The 20,127-nt window shown below is 37.8% G+C and overlaps 1 protein-coding gene across 16 annotated transcripts in view; it reads right to left on the reverse strand.

The window, feature by feature from the left end:
* LOC123757913 (phosphatidylinositol transfer protein beta isoform) overlaps positions 1-20,127 on the reverse strand; it is a 44,658-nt gene that overhangs the window by 15,700 nt on the left and 8,831 nt on the right. For 7 of the 16 annotated variants that reach the window (XM_045741855.2, XM_045741850.2, XM_045741859.2 and 4 more), the window contains 5 exons: positions 17,807-17,970; positions 14,234-14,333; positions 9,017-9,094; positions 6,240-6,317; positions 3,454-3,621 (listed from right to left, as the gene is read on the reverse strand). In XM_045741855.2, coding sequence (XP_045597811.1) covers positions 3,454-3,621; positions 6,240-6,317; positions 9,017-9,094; positions 14,234-14,333; positions 17,807-17,970 — 588 coding nt within the window. The remainder of the gene's footprint in view (positions 1-3,453; positions 3,622-6,239; positions 6,318-9,016; positions 9,095-14,233; positions 14,334-17,806; positions 17,971-20,127) is intronic. The other 9 variants (XM_069338709.1, XM_045741853.2, XM_069338711.1 and 6 more) reach the window with 3 other exon arrangements.

Genomic DNA, 20,127 nt, shown 5'->3' on the forward strand with positions numbered 1-20,127 from the left:
TGATCAGCTCCGAAGTGTACATAGGTGTCAGCCAGGGTGGATACACATGTGTAGTCCCACACCAACTGTCTACCCTCCTTCCATGAGTATATGGTGATGCCATCAGGGCGAAGTGCTGGGAAATCCGGGTTTTGGACCCCTAGGATGCGAGGTTCTCTCTCCGCTGGGCACCCAGCTGAGACGAGGCTTCTCTTGATGATGTCATTGACCTCGTTGTGTCTTGCATGCCAGCCCTTTGTGCTTCCGCAATGCAACCCATGCAGTCCGTATTGGTCTGCTTCCACCCTGTTGCAAATACACTTGTATTCAGTGTGAATTGGGGCACCAAGGCGGAGGGCCACTGCTACACGAAGGGATTCTGGATCTAGGCGCGTGCCCATTGCAGACATGGGTACTGCCAGGAGGAAGTCTCCTGCATGGGGGGCACGCACTGCTCTGAGGCGGGCTTTCTCCTTGTCTGATGTTGCGACGCTTAGCATGGCATCAGCTACTTTTTCCACTAGAGGGTGGTCCCAGCCGGACTGTTTGTGTTGTTTTGTTGGCTCTATAATGGTTGCTGGGGCTGCAAGAACATTCCACTGATTTGAACATTCAGTGAAAGCAGGATCGTGTATTCCTGCTGAATCTCTCAGGGTTGCAGGTAAAATATCTCTGACGAGGTCGTGCGATGCATGAGAGGAGGAAAGGAAGGCTGGTAGAGCAATTTGGGAGGCTGTGCGGACACCAAGGCCGCCGAGTCTTACAGGAAGGGTTGCTTGCTCCCACTGAGAGTCGTCCAATGGCAGGTTCAGGACTTTCACCAGCATGGACCTCAGAAGGGTGTCATACACATTTAACTTAGGGCTGCTGTAGGATGGAGAACATCTCAGAAAGTAGGTCAACTTAGGGAGAGACAGGCATCTTGTAAGGAGAAAGAGAGCATCATGGGCATCAATCTTGTCAATCCTGTCCCTGCATTCTCTTTAGGTCAGTGATTTTTGCAGCCAGGACCTCCTCGATTGCTCGTGGGCCAATGGGGGCACCCAGGAGAGTGCAGTCCGGTGGTTCGACAACGAGAATGTCTGGAAGAGCATTTTGTATTTGCCCAGTGATGTCTGGGTTGCGGGAGATTATTTCACATTTGGATGCATTGAGAATGAGGCCTAAGGCTGCTCCCTGCTCATGGATTTTCCTTATATCCCCCAAAATGGTTTCCGGAGTTCCAGCTAGAGTGCCATCATCCAGGTACCAGATGTTTAGCTCGCTTGTCAGACTATCAGTGACCTCTTTGATAGCTAGGCAGAAAAGGAGATATATATATATATATATATATATATATATATATATATATATATATATATATATATATATATATATATATATTTTTTGGTAGCAGTCTCTCTTGTAAACATATGGTGTCAAATATGACAGAAAAGGTAAGATTAATAATTCTAACCCGAATTTTCTTAATATTTCATATGTTTCTTTTCACTGTTGATGGTAATTGAAAATTCAATTCTCCAAAATTTATTTTTATTTCTAGTCTGACGTGATGCCTGAACGCGTTTTGTAATAACTTATTATTTCATTTTCAAAGACTTTAGTTTACACACACAACTGTAACCTGTAAACACACATCCATACTTATATGTACTCACATTTGGGTGAGGTGATATGGTACAAAAGTTTTGGGGGGGTTGATTGACATTTGCACAAGACAGAACACAAACCAATGGGTATAAAAACATAAGAATGGAAGTAACTGCAGAGGGCCTATTGGCCCATAGCATCAACACTTGCTCTTGATCCTTCTATATTGGTTCGGAGTCTTGAAGTGGGTAGAATATAGTTGTGTATTAATTGGCTGTTGGTTTGCTGGTGTTGACTGTTTTATGTGTAGTGCCTTGCAGATGTCGAGCCTCCTGCTATCGCTGTATCTATCGACTTCTGTGTTTGTTAAGATTTCTCTGGTGATAGTCTGGTTGTCAGAAGAGATATGTTCCTTGATGGAGTCCTGTTGTTTATGCATTGTTAATCACCTGGAAAGAGACGTTGTTGTCTTGCCTATATACTGAGTTCTTTGGGGCTTACAGTCCCCAAGTGAGCATGTGAAGGCATAGGCAACATTGGTTTCCTTCAAGGCATCATGCTTGGTGTCTGGAGAGTTTCCAAATTTTTTCTTATGAAATGATAAATCTGTCCATTTCATTATGTATAAGTTAATTTGTTTAAATTTGAGTTAAAACTAACGTAGATATATGACTGAACCTAACCAACCTTACCTTACCTTACCTAACCTATCATAACCTAACCTTAACTAACACAAGTCAATAAATTATGTTCTCAATATAAAATAATAATAATAATTCAAATAAACTATTTGGAAAAAATTATTGAAAATAAAGAAAATCACTCGGCCTATTAGGCAAATCGGACCTAGCATAGTAGGCCGAGAAGTGCGTTCTGGCTACTAGGTACGACATACATACATACATATACATACATACATATACATACATACATATACATACATATACATACATATACATACATATACATACATATACATACATACATACATACATACATACATACATACATACATATATATATATATATATATATATTTTATTTTATTACTCTCTTACTCTCCCACCATGAGAGTAAGGACAAGACCAGAACATAACAATGCCAACACAGAAGACACTGTTCAACATAACAGGCCAATTACACCTGATTAATCTTTGTATGTAGATAGGAGCTGTCTCGTATGGGCCAATAGGCCTTCCGCAGTTACCTCTATTCTTATGTTCTAATGTTTCACCCCCATTTATCCCTTATGTATCCCCCATGTTTTCACCTTTATTGTCTTTTCACCTGACACAGAGAGGGTATAAAATCAACCAGTTCTGTAAATTCTATTCACTTGAGAATGAACCATGGAGGTTCGAAACGTTGTGCAAATTGTATAAATAAGTGTAATACATTCTATAATAATTCACTTCTTTTCTTCACCTTGAAATTACGAAAATGAGATTTGGAGAACTCCTCTTTCAGCCAAGCCCTGATGCTAAGAAAATAGTTAGAGGGATAGAAGCCCTAAATCAGAAGATAGTAAATACAGAATATGCGGTCATATTCAATGAGACATGTTTAAAAGAAAACCTGCTGTCAGTATACACCAATATATATATATTATATATATATAGATATATATTAGGGGTACCACCACTGGTGCAATTGCAGGGACCCACATCCTCGAAGAAGAAAACAAAGAGCATTCAGAGAAGATCTTGAGGATTCTCACTGAATACTTTATTCTTTTCTTCTCCTACCACCCCTATTAATTTTTTGTATGTTTTGTTTTATTTTATTGCAATGCTATTCACACATTTGATCTTATAAAAAGGCTGTTACCCTTTCTTTTACCTAGGATTTTACTAATTATTTAGGCACTGAACTGAATAAACCAACCTTCTTCCACCACTCGGGACCTTGTAGAGGTCCTCGACCAGTCTTTACAGATTTGAACTTAGTTGGGTCTTCATCGGGTTTATAGTCTGCAGTCTTCACTGCATCGTTAGAAATGTCAATGGGTACTACCTCTCGTATCTTCAGCTTCTCCCCTGATAGTTCATGCGCCTGGAAGAAAATCACTGAAGTTATTATTACAATGCAAAAAAAAAATAGCAGTCATTTTTATTATTAAAGTTTTAAAATTATTCAAAACAAAATCATGCTAACTTATCTGAAGGTTTGATTAATCCACTTGTTACTACTGGTGAAGCAACATCCTCTGAGGTAAATTTGTTGATTACTTTTCTTAGGTAGCCTCAAGAAGAGAGCCAATGTGCAGACAAAGATTAGCAACTATTAATTATCCCATAATGGATCAAGCATGCATTAACCTTTCAGTAAGAAAACAATTTCCAGTTACCAGTGGAGGTTATTTAATTTTCAAATATTGAACATTGTAAATGTAATGTTTTTATTGTATACTGTAGTACCACCTCTGGAATCCAAACTACTGTAAATCATCCCAGACTTAATCCAACCCGTCCTCAGACCAAGTCAGTTCCATCCAGCGGTCGACTCCAAAGACACATTCATAAATTTTAACATTCATCCAAAATAGGAATTTTCTCAAATATAAAGTAATATTGTTAAATATTAGCATACTGTGCATATTTAGGCACTGATTAGGTTAGGTGTTTAGGTTCTGTTGGCAATTATTTGTATTTGTAGTAAGTGAATGAAGCATTTAGAGCGTTATGGTTCAAACAAATGTCGTCAGCGAAGAACTTGTTCTGGAAATGTTCGAACGTTGTCAGTTGTGAGTCGTGTGTAAACCATTTTTCATTCATCGGGGTTCGGCGGGTGCATGGAAACACATTTGGCCTTTGTTTATGAGGATGGGCTGCCTTATCAGACTTATAAGGTCTGAGACCAAATATCTGGATCTTTGAACGCTTGGCTATTATCACTATGCTGTACTGTACTTATTTTGGAAATTTTCTTATAGCAAATCAAACAACACATCTTTGTGCACAATTGTACAATAAACAATAACTATTTTTACTTACCTTAATGATGATAATCCATATTGTTACAGTCAATACTGTACTGATAAATTACTTTACAATTTTTTTTATTTTAATTTTAGGTAAAAAACTGTCTGCCTTTTTCCATCAGAATCCACCCTCACTCCCTCAGAAACTGTCCAAGACCCAACACCTCTGTTCCTGTCCTCGCTTTCCAGCCATAACTTTTCCATACAATTGCTTTTTAGTCCATATTAAGAAAATACTACATTCTCCTACTTAGTTTACTCTTGCTAGCCATATTTTTCTACTCAAGTATTTCTATATAGAAATATAAAAATGATTAAAGAAGAGTAAGTAAGTAATTATCAAAAGAAGGCACCAAACCGGGAAGGCTATGTATGATTGAAGAAGAGGTAACCTCAAAAATACCTACTGGAAAGGATAGCATGACTGGGACATGTCCAGTGACAGGGGTACTGGGTTTTTATTATAATACTCTCGTTTTAAAGGTGAAGGACGAGCCCTTACATAAAGGTATGTCTCATTAGACATATTATACTTACTAGATTAGATTACACACTGGTTTTTTATCTACACTATGTAATCTTTCATATAAAATAGGGTAGCAGCACATTGCTGTGTATACCTAAGCTTGTTAAAAATAATAGACATATAAACCTTGTATTCAGGAAGAATGAGCAAGGAAGAAAACCCATAACCTTACAATACCAACAGCTTAGGCACTAACCATACCAACACAGATAACTAATGATCGTCAATTACATAATCCAGAGACAAGCAATGACTGTATACTTAATGTGGACAAAAATCATTCACTAACAGCAGGAGCCGACTGCACAATAAAACAAAGTAAAACAAACACACGACCGAATTATTATTTAAACTAACTTTCCATATATAATCTAGGGTAATTATATGGGTTAAGTACATTATGTTGAAAAAATAAAAAAAAACCTGTGCCAGCCTTAAGTATATAGAGGAAGTAGCCAATAGGAATCTCAGGTGGACAGTCTGTGCTACCTTGAAAATATGTGGGTGCTGATACTTAGTGATGTTTGGTGTAACACTGTCGACCAGTAATTACCAAAGATATCCTTGACAGTCTAAGATGCAAAAGTACAGTAATGTTTGGAGAGGGATCTAGTGTAGTTATACAAACCACCTTTATGTTATTCCAGTGTATATTGAGACTTTTCCAGTGTATTCCTTGCAGCAGTATGACCCAATGGGGATATCTAAAAAGATCTATTGCACTACAGATGAAAATAGATGCAAAGATCTACTGTGAAATGCTGCCATGTCTTTGATGAATGTTGTGTTCGTGTGAAAAGTATGACATTACCCAAGTGACTAACCAAGTGGAGCACCTCAGAAAGATCCACATTTATCCCATATAAACATACAATTTTATATACCAGTTTCTCATATTTGTTTACTTACAACATCTAGTCCAGCCACAATTTAATGTGATTTTATTTTTGAGTGAACAAAAAATTTCATTACATTTTATTAATACATTCTATAATTTTTTATAATTGTTAAAATTGGTCATAATTAATTTTTATATCTATTATTTAAAAGGACAGCTTGTTGTAGAGTAACCTAGTTAACAGCAATGAGCAACTACCACAAAATGTACCACAGATGTTACCGGACCCCCAATATAAAGATTACTAATGAAAAGAAGTGACTTACATTCTCCATGGTTCCCATGTCAGCAACATGAAGTGTCTCAATGCTAATGATAAAGTTTTTCTTCATATAGCCAGGATTCTGCCATGCAAACCAGGGGAAGAAAGGTAAAGATATAATCATGAGAATGGTGTCAGTTGCACAAGAAACGGAAGTAAATAAATGAGAACAAATCTTGGCATGTTGAAACTTGCAGAGTTAATCAGATAGCCAATCTTACCTGTTGCGTGAAGGAACCAAACATCCTCTTACCTGCTGAGCTAAATCAATGGTAAAGGATTAGAGAGAAAGTCAAGAAATGGCAACAGTTTGCACCTGCAGTGTGAACCTAACTTTGTGGAGGACTAGAATATAAAGCAAAGCTGTGTTAGGTGTAGTGGACTTTCCTAGGACAGTAACCTACGTGTAACTTTTGCTTGCTATATTCCTACAATTCTGCTGCATTACTGACTCGAGATCTTAACCTTCTGTCTCTTAAGCAATACTCTGCAAGCTGTAGCTACATAAAAATTGATACTACGACCATGCTGCATTATTGCCTCGAGATCTTAACCTTTTGTCTTTTAAGCAATACTCTGCAAGCTGTAGCTACATAAAAATTGATACTAAATATGGAAATGCAAGTCAGCACTGCCCCAACATGAGATATTAAAAAACAAGCTGGTAACCTAGATTATCATAATCACCCTTACTTCAACCTGATATCAGTCCAGCACTGCAATCTTAATGGTCTTATGAGCCTAGCAACTCTAGTGGGGTTTATAGATTATACTTTGATCATTATAGTTATTTTTATATAATGAGTAATATTTAATATCTTCACAAATAAAATTTACAACAATCTATTCGTTACTAAATGTCAAAAGTGAAGTACAGATATCTGCATAAAATGTAAATTGAAGCTAAGCTCAATTTATTATTCTAAGACCTCCAAAAATAAATATGGATGATAAACTGACTAGCATAAAATTTCAGCAATATTTGTGTTACTGAAGTGAGGTGGAGCATTATGAGGAGGAGCAAAGAGAAGTGATCACTCCAGGATGCAAACTGTAAGGCACATGTTATTGCAATGGAGAGCCTATATTAGAAACAATCATCCAAGTATTTAAGGCTTTCAAAACTAAGGATAGGTTAACCAGGAAAGGGACCATGCCTTTTTTTTGTATACAATAGTATATTAAACTTGGAGCTTAATAATAAGAACATTTCAACACTGTCATGCTGTGTTTGTAACTGTTGATGTATTCATATATAAAGAGCACAACATACTGTATGTAACGAGTAAGTCAATTATCATGGCAGGAAAAACAACAACACTAAATCCAAGCTTTAACCATGATTTTTTTTTGGTCTTGTTCTTTGACCACAATTAAGTAAAATTATATAGTAGTCCAAAACAGAAACAAAGTGTCATGCTGGATTCTGATAATCAACACAATCACATATCTTTAGTCAATAATGGCCAGGAAACCTGGTGTTGAGACAAACCATTTTGTCCAGGAAACCTGAAGAATTAGATTTGAAGAGACAGGTGTAGTGAGGAGAATGAGAAACAAGAACCATTTACAAGAGAATGAAAAAGCAAGCAAGAAGTGGATCACTGGTCAACAGTTGTTCAGTATCCACTCAGCAAGTACAAGAAATATTGCCTAAACAAACCTGGAAGTCTTCAAGAAAAAAACTGGATAGTTTTCTGCAACAAGTGCCAGACCAAATGGGCTATAGTGGACATGTAGGCCACTCTAAGCAACAGCCTGTTGGACCAAGCTCACAAGTTAAGCCTGGCCGCAGGCTGGGCTTAGGGAAAAGAACTCCCAGGACCCCATCCAGGTTCAGGATGAAGCATTTTCTTCTTATTACAAGCTGCTGTTGGAGGGGTTTACTGGGATTGGAACTTTTAAATTAGTGATACAGACAAGTGTTTGAGATATCTAATAGAGGGGGAAAAAAACTGTTAAGGCAGGTCATGACAAATGGTGGGTTACCTGACACTGGATTATCATGAAAATGTGTATAATACTCAATTCATGAAGGGTTGTGAATGTGGTACTAATTATTAAGTGGGATTGGTCACTTGTATCAAACTACCTGCCAATTACCTATCTTTATTGTAAGGAAAGTGGATTTAACATATTTGTAAATGCTATTCTTACACATCTTCAAAAACAAATAAATAGAAGCCTCCAGCATAGCTTTATTAAGAACCACTCATGTTTAATAAATTTAGTTGCATTTATTTCCAGCACATTTAAAGCATTTTATAGTGAAAAAGATTGCAACATTATATATCTTCGACTTAAGCAAGGCCTTTAATACTGTATCTCAACTAAATAAAAAGCAACAGGTACCTGGTACACTTTGTATTGGAGGGGTTCACCTGGGACCTATTGTGTTTTAGTCTGTATATAAAATGGCTGCAAGAATGACAATTGAATACAGTATATTATTTAAATGTAATTATTTTAATGAATTTGTGTGCACATGCCAGTTAATATCAGTATTTAAGGAACAGCTGTAATGCATTTTTTACTATTAATTTTTATTACAATGGCCAGATTGACGGGTATTTCTCACCAACAGAAAATGCCATCTGACAGTGTATGTGTTAATTAAACAAAAGTCCTAATGAGAAAAACTCCTTTAGTGAAAAAGTTTTGCATGTACTCTTTCCCTGATTAACCTATCCCATATAAAGCCAAGAGAAGTGATTTGCACTGTGGCTAGAAGAGATGGCGCACAGCCTCAACATGCTGTTACTCGGGAACTGCACCACTCACGTTCTCCATATCACCATCTCCTGGGGCATGAAGGGTTTCTATTGAGATGTAAAATCCTTCCTTCATATAGCCTGGATTCTGAAAGGTAACTGCTAGTTTTAGCAACAAAACATTACTATAGCATAATGTAGAAAGAATCCTGCAAGAATAATTTTTATTAGTTACTAACACTGATGAATTTTAAAATTCTTTCAACTAAACTTGGCACGTTCAAACCCAAATGAGACCTTTTTTTCTGGCCAGTATTTCCCACATCAAAGAAGTTTTCTATAGAATTTGACCTAATAGTATATGGTTATAAAATCCTTATATATTTAATGTACTTTCTTTGTTGAATTATTAGCTAAAGAACTACTTAAAATAAAATAAACTTTCACCACCGGAGTCACAAAAGTTGCCGCCCAGTTTCCAGTAACTGAAGGCACTCTCAGAAGATACTGACAATTCAATGTCCCAGATTGTCTTGACCACCTTCTTCATACACAGCCAAGTCATTTACACTCACACTCAACTGTCATAGATTTGCGAGAGAGAGTACTTAATTCATTTATTTTCATTTGGGTTATCTTGAGATGATTTCGGGGCTTTAGTGTCCCTGCGGCCCGGTCCTCAACCAGGCCTCCACCCCCAGGAAGCAGCCCGTGTCAGCTGACTAACACCCAGGTACCTATTTTACTGCTAGGTAACAGGGGCATAGGGTGAAAAAAAAATGCCCATTGTTTCTCGCCGGCGCCAGGGATCGAACCCGGAACCACAGGATCACAAGTCCAGCATGCTGTCCGACCGGCCGAGCCGACCGGGTGACAACACCTACTGTTCTAAGAATTGTTTCTTCTTATTTAATAAGGGTTTTGTACTAAAACTGAATACAGAGTACTGCAGTATTCTAAAGGAGTTCAGAAATTTCCTACCATACTACCCTGACAATGATCATGCCAACTAAATGAGGCAAATCAAGAAGAATATTTACCAAAACAAACAGAACTTTCTAGCTAACCAAAGTATTTCATAATTACTGTGAAGTACAATACCCTGAACAGTACTGTACTGCATTTATTAATGTAACACTCGTTTGGGTACCCAGTGTTGATGGATGACAGAGGTCACAGGTTAACTACATACAACCATCATTACTGTGAATATCTTTACACCCATCCCTGTCTCCACTTATGCACACACCACATCCCTTTCTCCTCCAAATACACACTCATGAACACGACACGGCTCAGAATGCTCTAGGATTATAAATTCTCATTGTTATCTAGATGGTAGTGTAGGATAGAGGTGCACAAGTGGGGTCCCAGATATTATAAATATACCAGGATCTGTAATAGAAGGGAGTTACATATATTGAAAAAGAATTTACAAATCTGGGAAAATTAAAAGTAAGGGCTACCATAAGCAGCTGAAAATCATAATGGCAGACTTGACATAACCTTTGTGTGGCAGAGAACCAAGATGTTATTAGAATTTGTATGGTCAAGACAGAAAAATCTTCAGAAATGGTGAGCATTAATCCATTAAAATTCCACACTGCTTTTGCATACCAAGAGCCACACTGATGTAATAATTGGATAAAGTCGATCTACACCCCCACAAATATTCCATCAATCATATCAGCGAATGGATGTAATTCAACGAATACAGAGTGAAAATTTTATTAAATTTCTCATTCTTTAAGGACATGCAACATACGAGTGCAGCAAAGGCGATGTAACACCAATTTTTTCTTTTAATACAGTACTGTTACTTCAATGCAAAGCTGTAACAATGTTGTGTGTATGATAAAAGTTTAATGCTGACAAATGTAAGGTTTTGAGGTTAGGTAATGATGATAAGAGTTACAAGATACGAGCTAGATGGTGTTGAGATTGCAAAGTCGGATTGCGAAAGGGAGCTGGGAGTTATGATTAGTAAGAATTTAAAAAAAAAAATCAATGCATAAATGTTTGTAATACAGCAAATACAACACTGGGATTTATTTATAAAAGCATTAGTAATAAGACACCTGGTGTTGTTCTTCAGCTATATCTTGCTCGTTAGGCCTCATTTAGATTATGCAGTTCAGTTTTGGTCGCCATACTATTGAATGGAAATAAATTTACTAAAATGCATCCAGTGTAGGATGACAAAATTAATCCCACAAATTAGAAACCTGTCATATGAAGAGAGATTGACAAAGCTTAAATTACATTCTCCAGAAAGGCGAAGAATTAGGGTTGACATGATAGAGATGTACAAGTGGATGAATGGATATAACAAAAGGAATATTAATAGGTATTAACAGTATCAACACAAGACAGAACACGAAATAATGTGTATAAATGGGACAAGTATAGATTCAGGAAAGACCTAGGTAAATATTGGTTCGGCAATAGGGTTATTGATTTGTGGAACCAATTACAGCGTAACATAATAGAAGTTGGATCCCTTCATTGTTTCAAGAGTAGGTTATATATATGAATGTGATTAGATGGACATAAATAGGAGCTGCCTCGTATGGGCCAATAGGCCTTCTGAAGCTACCTTCATTCTTGCATTCTTATTAAGTTAAAAAATCAATTGAAAGTCTATGGAAAACCAAACCATTACTTCGGTATCTTACAGAGTTTGTCGTTGCAATAGGAACCCATCCTCTTAAAATAACAATGCTTTGTGCTCATATGTGCGCTACGGCCAAAAATGGATGTAATTTGAAATGAAATCGGCTCATGAAAGTGATGTACTGTTCTGCTTTATGTTTGAGTCCTCCGGCTTGGGTTAGGAGAGGAAATTTTCAATTAATGGTTTTCATGCTGTTTTGAAACCTTCAGAGACAGAACTCCCATAAGACTTGCCCTCCTATCCTACCAGAGGACCCTTAACTTGTTGTTTTGAAAAAAACAAAACCCAAAATTTACTTTCAATTATTTTTTATTTTCAAATTATGTCTATTTTCGCCCATATGGGCAAATGGCCAAATTCAGACGTAATCTGTAAGAGGACAGGTTGCCTTATGACACTCCTTATACAATCACAAATCACCATGGAAAATGGCTTGAGTCTAATTGCAACATTTGGCCTCCAACTATGGACAGACAGACATTCTTAAAGATATAGATTTCCACCCATTACCTTACCACACTCCTTGCTCATTATATAAGATTACCTTTCATCATCTAGGTCTAAACAGATCATTTAAAGACTCAGAAATATAACTTTATATTTTGCCATGTCCACCTACAACAATTCAAATTCAATCTCGATGATGTACAAGCAAATTGCCAAATGTTGGGTAAAGCTGCCCACATCTGATAGGGTGCCAGTTCCTGGACATTGGGCAGGAATATGAACTGCATGTACATATAAATGAGCCACAAAAATGCCAGGAACTCTTGGAATATACTTCAAAGACATTGAAACATGAAAGGTATCTAATATAAAAAGTCAGAATAAATATCATAACATTAATTTGTTTACACTTTAGAGCAAAGAGGGTGGGGGAAGGGGGTCGAGAAAATAAGGGATATTTGATTAAATTTTGTCTCTTGCTTTCGAGTGAATGTATGGTCCTTAAATTGCAGCATGAAACAGGAGTAGACATCAAAGTCCCTAATGCATAATACAGTAAATGTTTCCTAACAACAGCCCCAAAGTCATCCCTTTCTGGTATTAGGGCACCAAGACCAAGCACAGAAGCTTCAAACCAATAATTACAAAACAAAAGGCAGTATAATATAGACCAGGGGTCTCCAAACTTTTCAGCATGCTGGCTGCATTGTATATTTTACACATTTTCACGGGCCAAAGTAAATGATCAGTTTTATATATTAATAAATACGTTTCATTTAGATCTTTTATTGGCTAATCAGTATAATATGGAACAAAAGAAAAATGCGAGTTATAATAAAAGTATGCCATGCTTACAAAGGGAAATGGTATATAATTAGTGAAAATGTCAAACCTTAAGAAATTTTATTTACTGAAATTTTACAAATGCTAAACTGAAATGAGAATTTGCCAAATTTTGTGGAACACAGTAAGGCAAATAAACATACCTCAAGAAAAATTCAGCAAAACAAAAAATTCAAAATAAACTCATCACCATCAATAAAGGTTAAACAAAAATAAATTCAGTCTGAACCTTTCAACATAAGTTCATAGGAAATTCCACAAATTCAGAGAATTTGAAAACAAAAATGTACCAGTACATTGTATTAATTTTTCCTGACTGCCAAGCAACAGATTCAGACAATAAAAAGCAGCAGGGCATACATATTTTCAAGAACCAAAAAACTAATTTACTCTGGACTGGCAATTGGAGATTTCAATTGTGACCAACAAATCAAAGTTTTGCACAAGAAGATTACTGTAATGGGAATGATGGAACTAGATGAGTCAACTGCCTGATCGTATGCTTGAAGGAAAAAAAAAAAATGGAAATTATTAATGATATTTATATATTTCCCATTGCTGCAGGCTGGATGTGACCTGTGAGTAGTAGTTTGGTGATCCCTGATATAGATCATAATATACATGGTTACACTGGCAAAATTTCCTAGAAGTGGGAAATATATCTTGCCATCTGGGGCCAGATTCACAAAGCAGTTACGCAAGCACTTACGAACCTGTACATCTTTTCTCAATCTTTGGCAGTTTTGTTTACAATTATTAAACAGTTAATGAGCTCCGAAGCACCTGGAGGCTGTTTATAACAATAACAACAGTTGATTGGAAAGTTTTCATGCTTGTAAAATGTTTAATAACATTTGACCAAAGCCGTCAAATATTGAGGAAAGATGCCCATGTTCGTAAGTACTTTCGTAACTGCTTCGTGAATCTGGCCCCTGGATACTAGCATCAGGTCGATCAGAATTGGCACATACTGTATTACTGGAACGCCATTTTCTAGCTAATCATCTCTGTAAACATTACATGTACAGCATTCCATTCCATTCTAATTTTATTTTACTGGACAAAGCTGCTTACTTCAATTCATTACCAGTTTTGTTTAAGAAATTTTATATTTTCTTTGCCTACCGTTAGAACCAATTACTGTACTGTCTGGCAACTACACACATTACCCTATTGAGACGAATAAGTTTCTCTACCAAGCTCAACACGAAATAATTAAGCTATTATACTTGCACTGCACTAAGCACAAAGTATTATAAATAAATAAATTAATAAATAAGATTCTTTGAAAGATTGTGCTAACAGGAAAGAGCATTCACTTACCGAGATAATAGTCCTACAGTATGGATAGGCATTCCAAGCTTCTTCGTGGACCTCTAACGATCCCTCAGGTGCTAAAAGTCTAATAAATGCTGGTACTTTACTGAGGAATAAATAAAAAACAGAATTAAACTTACAGTATTAAATCATTACAAGTGATCACTTACAAAAACAACTGATAATTAAACTTACTATATGTGAACCATAAGGTTTGGAATTCCAAGGAAAAATGCCAATGAAAAAAAATGCAGCAAATACAAACAATAACAAATTATAATTAATGAGCTATGATAAAGATGTAAAGAATGAGACAACCAAGTTTTAAACAAAGTGAAGACATTCATTCATGTATTGCAATTTTGTGCATTATATTTCACTCCATTACCATTAAATTAAGGAAACTACTTTCTTCAACACAATATCAAGATTTTATATGCAATTTTTCCTCCAAAGGTATTATAGGAAAATGTATAATATAGTATAATATACTGTATGAAGCACTATTCTTGGTATCTTAAATAACTGAAGAATGACAATCAAGAGATGGGAAACAATGATTTTGCCAGACTACAACAACCAATCCTGCCTAGCCTCATGAATGTACATCGTACTGTACATAGAAAACTCTTGCAGAACAGAAGAGTGAGTGAAACACCTAGAAAATTTTATATATTCGGATATATACAGTTGATGCTTATCTTACTACTCCCAGAGCCTGATTGACTGTGGATGCCTGATTATTGACTGTGAATGCCTGATTGACAGTGAATGGGTGACTGACCGTAAATGCCTAACTGGTTGCTACCACAACAGTGAATGCTCGACTACCTTTGGTTATGACTGTGTTGTGTATGAAAAATATGAGTACAGTGGAACCTCTATTAACGAGTTTAATCCGTTCTGGCACCGAGCTCGTTACCTGGAAAACTCGTCTTTGGAAACAAATTTCCCCATTTAAAATAAAGGAAATAAATTTAATCCGTTCCACTCCCAAAAACATCCATACTTGTATGACTTTTTTTATGTAAATATAATACTGCACATGTAAATATAAATGTTTTGTTGTAGTGTTTTAATATTTACTTTACCTTATGAAGAGTAGTTGCTGGCTTGAGGGAGACAATGGAGAGGTGGGAAGGAGGAGAGGGGTTATGGTGTGGAAGGAGAATCCACCTCTGAGTCAGGCGGACTTTCTCTTCTTGGGAATTTCACCCAAATTTCATTTCAAATGTCACACAAGGATGCGTTAGACCAGCACCAAATAAAAAACTACGTTGATTACACTCGTTGTGTCAACAATATAATAGTCTTACCCCGAAGATACAATACAATGCCGTTTTCTCAAATAGGCAATGTGGTTATTAAAGAAAATGGAAATTTCATGGCAAACTTGTATACAATCCCCAAGTCAATCGGATAAGAATTGGATTTTATAGAAATATTTGCTCAAATGACGCTTGAGCGCGGTGTTTGGGAACATTCAAGAGAAAAAAAGTGTGTTATGTTCAAGCGACATATACCTGCGAAAGTGATAACACTTTCATAAAGTGTTATCACAAAGTGATAAATTAATTAAACATTTTCACACACCGGGTTGTCACTGCTTTATCAGGGCAGCTTTTCCAAGAATGCGTTCACCTTTTCAAACATTCCAAACACTTCCCTGATCTCAGTTTAAGAGGCAGCATCCTCCCTTACCTCCTCATTCCCTTACTAATGATGTAAATTGTTGATGAGGACCTGCCATACTTCCTTGTGAGATCAATCACATAGACACCACACTCATGCTTTGCTATAATTTCCTTCTTTAAATCCACAGTAATTGTGTCTTTCTTCCTCTTGACAACACTATCTTTAGCAAGCAGCTTCTTTGGAGACATCGTTTGTTACAAATTGTAGTCGCAAAACCACTAAAAACCCAAAGAAAAGCTCAAATAAATCCAGAGGGATGCTTGTCGTGTGAGATACAACAACAACACTGGCGTCGGAGGCGTCCGAGAATTTGCGAGAACCCGCGAGACGCTAGGAAGCGCCATGTGGTTTCACTCGTTAATAGAGGCGAGCTCGTCAATACAGACAAATTTGCTGCGAGTGGCTTGCTCGTTACTGGAAAAACTCGTTAATAGAGCCACTCGTTAATAGAGGTTCCACTGTAGTATTCTTTATAAATGTATTTTTAAGTTAAGTTAATATTTTTGGGTGCCTGGAATGGATTAATTCAATTTACATTATTTCTTATAGGAAAATTCGTTTCGAGTTACGAATTTTCGAGTTACGACCAGTCTCTGGGAACGGATTAAATTTGTAAGTGTACAACTATACAGTACTGTACAGTATATGGTAACCCAGGAGAGCACTTTGGGACAATCCACTTACAACAGTTTCGACTCTCCTCTACTTTTTAAGAAACAATCATGCCCTAATCAAACTTAGGATAATACTGTACCTTCAATACTAAGTACCTTTAACTTTTGAAAGAGCCTAAGTAGTACCTATTTATTTACTCGTGCAACCTGGCCCGTGGCCAGCCTTCTCTGGTGATTATGTGGTGTGAAGGGCTGTTTGGTTTCTTAGACCAAAGGCTAACATAGCCATTACATCCAGGAAGATCCAGTAAAGAAAGTTTTAATAATTGCTCCAGCAACATTTCTTATATATGTTGGCAAGAGATTAAAGTTGTGGACTTTTCAATAGATTTATTTTGCATCACCTACCATCTCTTACACTCCAGTATGTTGAAATTTTATTGTGCAGATTTGGAACCTGACCTTTTAATATTTTCCAGGTGTATATTATGTGATATCTTTCTTGCCTTCATTTCAAGTACAGTTTGAGTGCTGTGAGTCTGTCCCAGTAATTTAAATGCTCCACTGATACTGTCTGCATAGTGAAACTTTGCACACTCATGAGGCACAGTATCAAAGGCTCAGTTGAAATCAAGGTACAAAATGTTTTAATCCTTTCCACTGCCAACTGATTAAAATATACTAGAAAAGAATGAATAGATTTATTAAACTTGGGCAGCCTTTAGTAAAGCCACTTTATGAATTCATTATTAATCTGTTTAAGATACAAATAATTGGCTTTTGTGATTATTAATTTGAGCTAACTGGACAACATCATTAACTTCGACATACTATACTGCAATTAATATGTCGACACAGGTGATCCATCTCCCATCATAAAAATCTAGACAAAATTGACAACCTTCCATGCTTCCGATACTCTTCTCAACTTATGCTCAACTTTTTTCTTTGTATCTCTGATTAGCACAGGGCATCAGCTCCCTTTCTTAATCATCAGGTCTATGGCAGCCTCTGATGTATCCAATTCCTAACCAGTGTAGTGCATTATTTTGTCTGATGATCTTGTCCTCTGATGTCACCTAAATTTCTTCCCTCAGCTCAGGCAGGTCACCTTGCTCTACTGTGAACCTGTTTATCCAAAAGCATGGCTACAAGAGCAAATAATTGTAACAGGAGTAAATCTATGGAAGAAATCAAAATATACATGCTTAAATTTTAATATTTTAGATTACATAATTCTGAAAAATAACAAAATATGAAAGTTATTTACCTTTTAAGATGATAAATTTTGTAGGTGTACTGACCACTACTGAACCTATTGCCTAATAGTGGATGGTTATCAAAAGGTTCATTTTTAAGAACCTCGACTCCTTCCCCGCCTCCAGTTTCATTTTTACTTGCCTCGGCTACACTATACAGCTGAGCCACTTGATACTGCAATACAAGTACTGAATGAAAATCTTGGAACTAGAACAGTATGTAATCCTAATTTTCAAAACATTTTTCACCTGGAGTAAAGTCGCCCATATTTAATTCTGAACAGTCGAAGATATCTAGCAACCAAAGCCCTAAGTATACTATAGAGCATCTCCCATTGGGTATAACAAAATGCCAGGAATCCATAACATTTATTTCAATAACACATTGTAACATAACTAATGCAAAACAGCTAGATTAAGAATGTTAACACTTTTTCATAACTGCACATGCTTTGAATAAAAGTTAGTAAATTTGTTTTAAAACAGTTTGAGAGGCTATATGTAATTTGTTTTTCTAATGTTCAGGAACACACAGTTCTTAAACTGTGGTATGACACGAGAAGACACTTAGAATGGTGTAAATAATTATCAGAGGCACCAGGCCAGGGACACTGTAGCACCATCAAAGTCACAGGAGATTTAAAAGGAGCTAAATCACTAAGGATGCCAATACAACAACAACAAAATGCATAAGGCAAGCAATATCAAAGTTATCAGATTCATCTAGGATTCTATCGAGAGAGAAATGACCACGAGGGACAGTCAGGAAGCAAGAGAGACATACTGCCTGAAAATCAGGACATTCAACAAGGAGATGCACGATTGTAAAAGGGACAATGCAGTTTGGACAATAAGGAACAGGGCAGGACTCCATTAAGTGCCCGAGAGTTAAATGTAAATGGCCAATACATAACCTCACTGGAGCTGTTTCCAACTGCTGGTTATGGTGGCAGGAGAAAGGCCAAAGGAACAGGCTACCCTTAAGAGCACACAGTTTGTTACTAGTAACAGTAGACAAACGACCCTGCCAACAGCCACATATCAACTGAGGCAACAGAGGCAGGCAAGGACAGCTGGAGGAGGGGGGGGGGGGAAATCAGGGAGTGCACCTCAGCAAGGGCAGCAACCGAGAGGGAATCAGGGGCGAAAGAAACCTCCATATCTGGGACGGGGTTCGACCACTGAAATGGGAGGGGAATGCAGTGACAGTCAGAGGGAGGGGGCGAGGAAGAAAGCGAAACCTCCTTACCCGCTGGAGAGGAAGGAGGAGAGTAGCGAGGCTTACGTTTCTGACTCGAAGAGACAGGCGTTTCAGTAATAATGTACCTGGCGAACAGACTCGATGGTCTCAGCAGAAGAAGAGGAACGGGAGCAAACAACACGAAGATTGCTGGGAGGATGATGGATATCAGCCTGGACAGACAGGTGGCGTGGAGGGTCAAGAGACTGGGGGGAGGGTCGGAAAGAAAGAGTGGGGGAAGATGGGGAAGAAGACAAAGGAGATATGGTGGGACTGGGTAGGAAAGGGGGGAAACCTCAGATGGAGAACCGGGAGGGAGACCTTCCGGGACAGGGGGCAAAGGAATAGGGGAGGTGGTGGTGGGTGTGGTCGGGTTTAAGGCCTGGAAACGGTTGCGAGACTGAGGAAGACGGGAAGGACGAGGAGAGGTAGAACGCAACACACGAGCGTAGGATATGCCCGCGAAAGGGTTGAGACGACAAACTTGGCGTCTCGCTTCAGGAAAAAGATAGATGATCACGGTGCTTCAAGTTGAGGACGGCTTCCTTGAGTTTGTAGTGCATACACGAGCATGGGAAGGTAGGGTGGGCTTCACCACAATTGAGGGCTTCACCACAATTGCACTTCTCCCCAGGCAGCGAGCCTGGGGAGAAGTGCACTCGGACTTAGAATGACTATCGTCCCCACACATGGGGCATACATACACAGTACTGGTGCATTTGAGGACACCGTGCCCGAACTTCCAACACTTATTGATAAGTCTAGGAGAGGGAATGTACTCCTGAACGGAGCATCTGGCACCAGCAAGAATAATAGAGGGCGGAAGGGCCCTACTATCAAAGGTGATTTTTACAACTCGAAGGGGCTGACGGTGATGACCACGAGGGGGTCGAGTAAACGTGTCCACCTGGAGGACAGAATGACCTTGGGCTTCGAGGATATGTTTAATATCCTCATGGTAATCTTTGAGGTCCCGAATACCAGTTGCAACATGGTGTGGGAGGAGAACAGTGCCAACACTAGCACTTAACCGAGCGTTTTTGGAGACCCGAACAGGGGTCTCTTCAATGCAGGACAAAGTGGCTAAGCGAA

The sequence above is a fragment of the Procambarus clarkii genome, chromosome 40 (assembly GCF_040958095.1).
Source record: "Procambarus clarkii isolate CNS0578487 chromosome 40, FALCON_Pclarkii_2.0, whole genome shotgun sequence".
NCBI classification, from domain to species: domain Eukaryota; kingdom Metazoa; phylum Arthropoda; class Malacostraca; order Decapoda; family Cambaridae; genus Procambarus; species Procambarus clarkii.